The 4,222-nt window shown below is 30.5% G+C and overlaps 1 protein-coding gene across 1 annotated transcript in view; it reads left to right on the top strand.

Annotated features, from left to right (window-relative positions):
* Positions 1-1,431, top strand: part of LOC111633178 (eukaryotic initiation factor 4A-I-like) — a 90,393-nt gene extending 88,962 nt beyond the window's left edge. Inside the window, exon 11 of the mRNA XM_023377700.1 lies at positions 684-1,431. Coding sequence (XP_023233468.1) covers positions 684-828 — 145 coding nt within the window. The 3' untranslated portion in view covers positions 829-1,431. The remainder of the gene's footprint in view (positions 1-683) is intronic.
* Positions 1,432-4,222: the final 2,791 nt, after the last annotated feature.

Genomic DNA, 4,222 nt, shown 5'->3' on the forward strand with positions numbered 1-4,222 from the left:
AGCACTGGCACTTTTGTGTGGTGTTTTTCTGAGGACTGTGTGTGGTGCTGAATCGAACGTTTTTGATACTAGATCAACTTCTAAAGTATATTTTTTTTGGTTTTTATATTTTTCAATATATTTATTTTGTTTGTAAAAAATAAAGAAATAATTTTTAACAATACAATAGCCACGATTATTATTTTAAAAAGTTTACGTTAGTACAAAATTTCAACGCGGGATAGGTTAATATATTTTTTCGTACATAATCGGTTATCCGAAAAATAAGTTATCCGAACAACCCCAGTCCCCAATTGATTTGGATAACCGATGCTCTACTGTATTATTAATTTAATCTTATGTTAAGATATTTATTAATTAAACAATTATTTTTTTAAATGCATGTTGTCATCAAATATGTATAAATTCAAGTGTAAAATTTTTAAATTAATAATTTGTTAATTAAATAAACATTTTATCCTTGTTATCAAAGGATTATTGCATAACAGCATTTTCAATACGTTGTGACAAAGCAGTTAAGTATTAAATGTTTTATTTCATGTTTTCTTAAACTCATACTTTTTTTCTAAATTAGAAAACTTCAGATTTCCAATTTTAAAAATAACATTTATGATGAAAATTAAATTTTTTGATGCTAGGTTGTTCTGCAAATTTTATTTTATTTTTTTAAAAATTTATTTCAGGATTGGTCGTGGAGGTCGTTTTGGCCGTAAAGGTGTAGCCATTAATTTCGTAACAGAGGATGATAAGCGAACCCTTCGAGACATTGAACAGTTCTATAACACTCAAATTGAAGAAATGCCAATGAACGTGGCAGATTTAATCTAATATCAAATTTTTTTGTACATGTATGTTATTTCAACATTCAGATTTTCTTTCCCAAATGGGAAATCCCAACACACAGACAGACCTGTATACTTGGGAGTAGAAAATGTTTGAATAATAACTTACTGGTGAACTATTTGTGCATGTTTTTGGGAAGATAATGTCTACCCAAATTGGAGCTTGGAAAAGACCTGTATGAACTATGCATACATGTTCTACTGTGAACTGTGGTACAGCCTCTGTAGTGTGAAGGATGTCAACGTTAAATGATCATAACTATTTCTCGCTGCTTCCAGATTTTTTTTAAATCATACCGAAAATGTATGATTATCAACAACTGTTGGGTTGTTAAACCTTTCTCATCTTTGCCTTGTTTATTTTCTTTATTAAAGGTGTCAACAAGTTACTTTGCTTATACTTTTTAGTAGTAATCCATTAGGATAGTTTTGCTGGGTTTCTTTTATTGTTCCTCTGGTGTTGCAGGACTAAATGTGCAGAGGTTGTGACAGCTTACAGGTACAAGGGATGGATGAATGGACATAAATTACTTTGTATAATGTTCATGTAACAGAATAATATTAAAAATTGTCCAAATTGTCTGGAAAATTTATTTGAAATAATTCTACATACTACATTGATTTACAAGTCCATAAAGCACTTGCATTTTGACCATTTTTCCAAGAAAGAATTAAATACAATTTCCTTAGAGCTGTATGATTTGCTGCAAATATACTTGCAGCAAAAGATAAAAATAAAATCAAATTAAAAATTTTATAAAACTTTATATTTTTGATGAAAGCATGAACTTGAAAGGTGCAAAAATTGTAGATTTAGAAAAAATGCTGTCATTATATTAATTAAATTTGTTGCTAAGATTATTATGTCAGTTTGTTATCTTTTTGTTCAATGGAGTAAATTAATTCTTAAGGATTAATATTGTAGTAAAGTAACATTTATTTATAGAAATTGCTTTTTTATTTTGTGATATGAACAATTAAAACATAATTACAAAAATCAAATTAATTTGTTTTTCCCTTTAAATTGTATTTGTCTTTACAGCATTTTTAAAGGATATTCACAAATCCTAATGTCAGTAAAAATTACTGTAGATATATAGTACTTGCATAAAACTTTTGTGCTTTGTGAACTTCAAATAAAGTGGCATTTTTGAAATTTAGATGAGAATTGGCCAATATTGAATGCAGTATAGCAATTATGAAACTTATATGCAGACATTAAAATCGAAGGTTGAGATTGAGCTGTTGTCTTAACGATAACTGCTTCATTTTGAAAATTCATTGACATTTTAATAGTATTGAATTATTTAAATATAGAAGCCAAAAGATTAAAAGTTTAAATTTCACGTGTGATTGAAAAGTTACATTGGAGAGGAAAACGAATTATGTAGTGCATGATTTTACTGTTGGTATTTTCATTTCGTTATTCGACCGACTAAGATTAGTTTATTTGTATGGAAATGTAAGAGTGCAAATACAGGTAACCCTTGTATAACAAAGCTTATACAACGTGGTTCACAAATTGTAGCAATCGTAAACGGATGATTTCATATAAAACTATAAAATGTATAAAGAAAATGCAAAGCGTAAATTTTGACGCTTGTAATAAAAGTTCAGTAATCCGGAAAGTAGCAGAAAATTTCTAATTATTCTGTGATGATTGGCGAATTGGAATGTGGACAAGTGCTAAAAACCCTGTGCAGAAACCAGGCGTGGTATGGCTACGCATTGTTACATTGGAGTTTTTCGTACGATTGACTAAATGAAACGTGTGGAGTGTGGCACGTCTGGAAAACAATGACTAAATGTTTGAAGATAACACAGGGTAGAGGACATGCGTAAACAAATTTGAACTATACCGCAGTGTTCGTCAGTACAAATACAGCGATGGACAAAAGTATTGGAACACAGCCACTTCTTAAATTTTCTTGTATAAATTTAATAACTTGTAGCTCTGAAATTGTCACGTAATAATTAATGTTATTCGTCGCATACCATTAAAAAATAATTCGTATTTTTGGCTTTGAAAACTTACAGGGAAAAAGAATTGCATAGAATGCTTTCTATGTCCTTTTTTGATTTTTGTTTTTTATCTTAACTTTGTCTATTAGTAGGACTTACGGCGCTTGTGTAGTTTCCGTTTAGCAAATAGAGAAGCCAGGTGAAAAAAATATATATATATAAGGGTGTATTTTTTATCTTGTGACATTGAAATAACTTAATTGGATCTCATTGCTTTGGAAAAAGGACTACCTTTTTCCAAAGTAATGAGATCCAATTAAGTTATTTCAAGTCCTTTTTTCAATGGGAACACACATTTTTGACCCCAGAAATGGAAAGAGTAGGAAATTTCACAATTGGATGTACCTTTGACCTTAATGTTTAGGTCAAAGGTCAAGATTATTTTAAGGTTAAAATTATAAGCTTTTTCTAATAGGAAACCATACTTTTTATTACTGGAATAGGCAGGGAGGTAAAAGTTACATTTACATGGAAACAAAGGGAAATTTTACAATCAGCCATGACCTTGAGTACCTCAAATTTGACCTCTGAAGGTCATCTCAAGCGTGATAATTGTAAGTGCGGCTCAATAAATGCATTAAAGTGGAAGGACATCATTTTGAACATGTTATAAAATTTTTCTCCAAAACCAACATTTCAAACAATGGTAAGAATTAGTGACTCACCGAAAACAAGCACCAAAATAGTGGGAGGGAAGGAGATTCACTGAAAATAAGCTCCTTAAAGGAAGCAGAAAACAACTACATCCACATCGTTACTCCTTGGTAGTGCGAAAAGTAGTGAATGCTTTTAAAGTTCAAAGTAGTAAGGTCATGAAAAAATTAACTTTTACCTCCCTGCCTATTCCAGTAATAAAAAGTATGGTTTCCCATTAGAAAAGGCTTATAATTTTAACCTTAAAATAATCTTGACCTTTGACCTAGGCAGTAAGGTCAAAGGTACGTCCGGTTGTGAAATTTCCTGCTTTTTCCATTTCCGGGGTCAAAAATGTGTGTTCCTATTGAAAAAAAGGACTTGACCTCCAAATGACCTTGAAGATCAAGGTCACACCTGAGGCACCAATTCATTGGCCCCTCGATACCCTACAACTTTTGTCTATACCTTTTTCCAAAGTAATGAGATCCAATTAATTAAGTTATTTCAATGTCTCAAGATAAAAAATAACCCTTTATATACTTTTTTTTTAATTTTTGAATAAGATCTCCTCTATTTGCTAAACGGAAACTACATCAGTGTAATAAGTCCTATTAATAGATAAAGTTCAAAGTAGACAAAAAAGGAAATGAATTTAGTATATTTACATACATGATTTGAACGGACAAAGGTACTGGCACACTGGTGATACTTAAGCAAATTAG

The sequence above is a fragment of the Centruroides sculpturatus genome, unplaced genomic scaffold (assembly GCF_000671375.1).
Source record: "Centruroides sculpturatus isolate CEXI.00-Female unplaced genomic scaffold, Cexi_2.0 scaffold594, whole genome shotgun sequence".
In the NCBI taxonomy this organism is placed as follows: Eukaryota; Metazoa; Arthropoda; class Arachnida; order Scorpiones; family Buthidae; genus Centruroides; species Centruroides sculpturatus.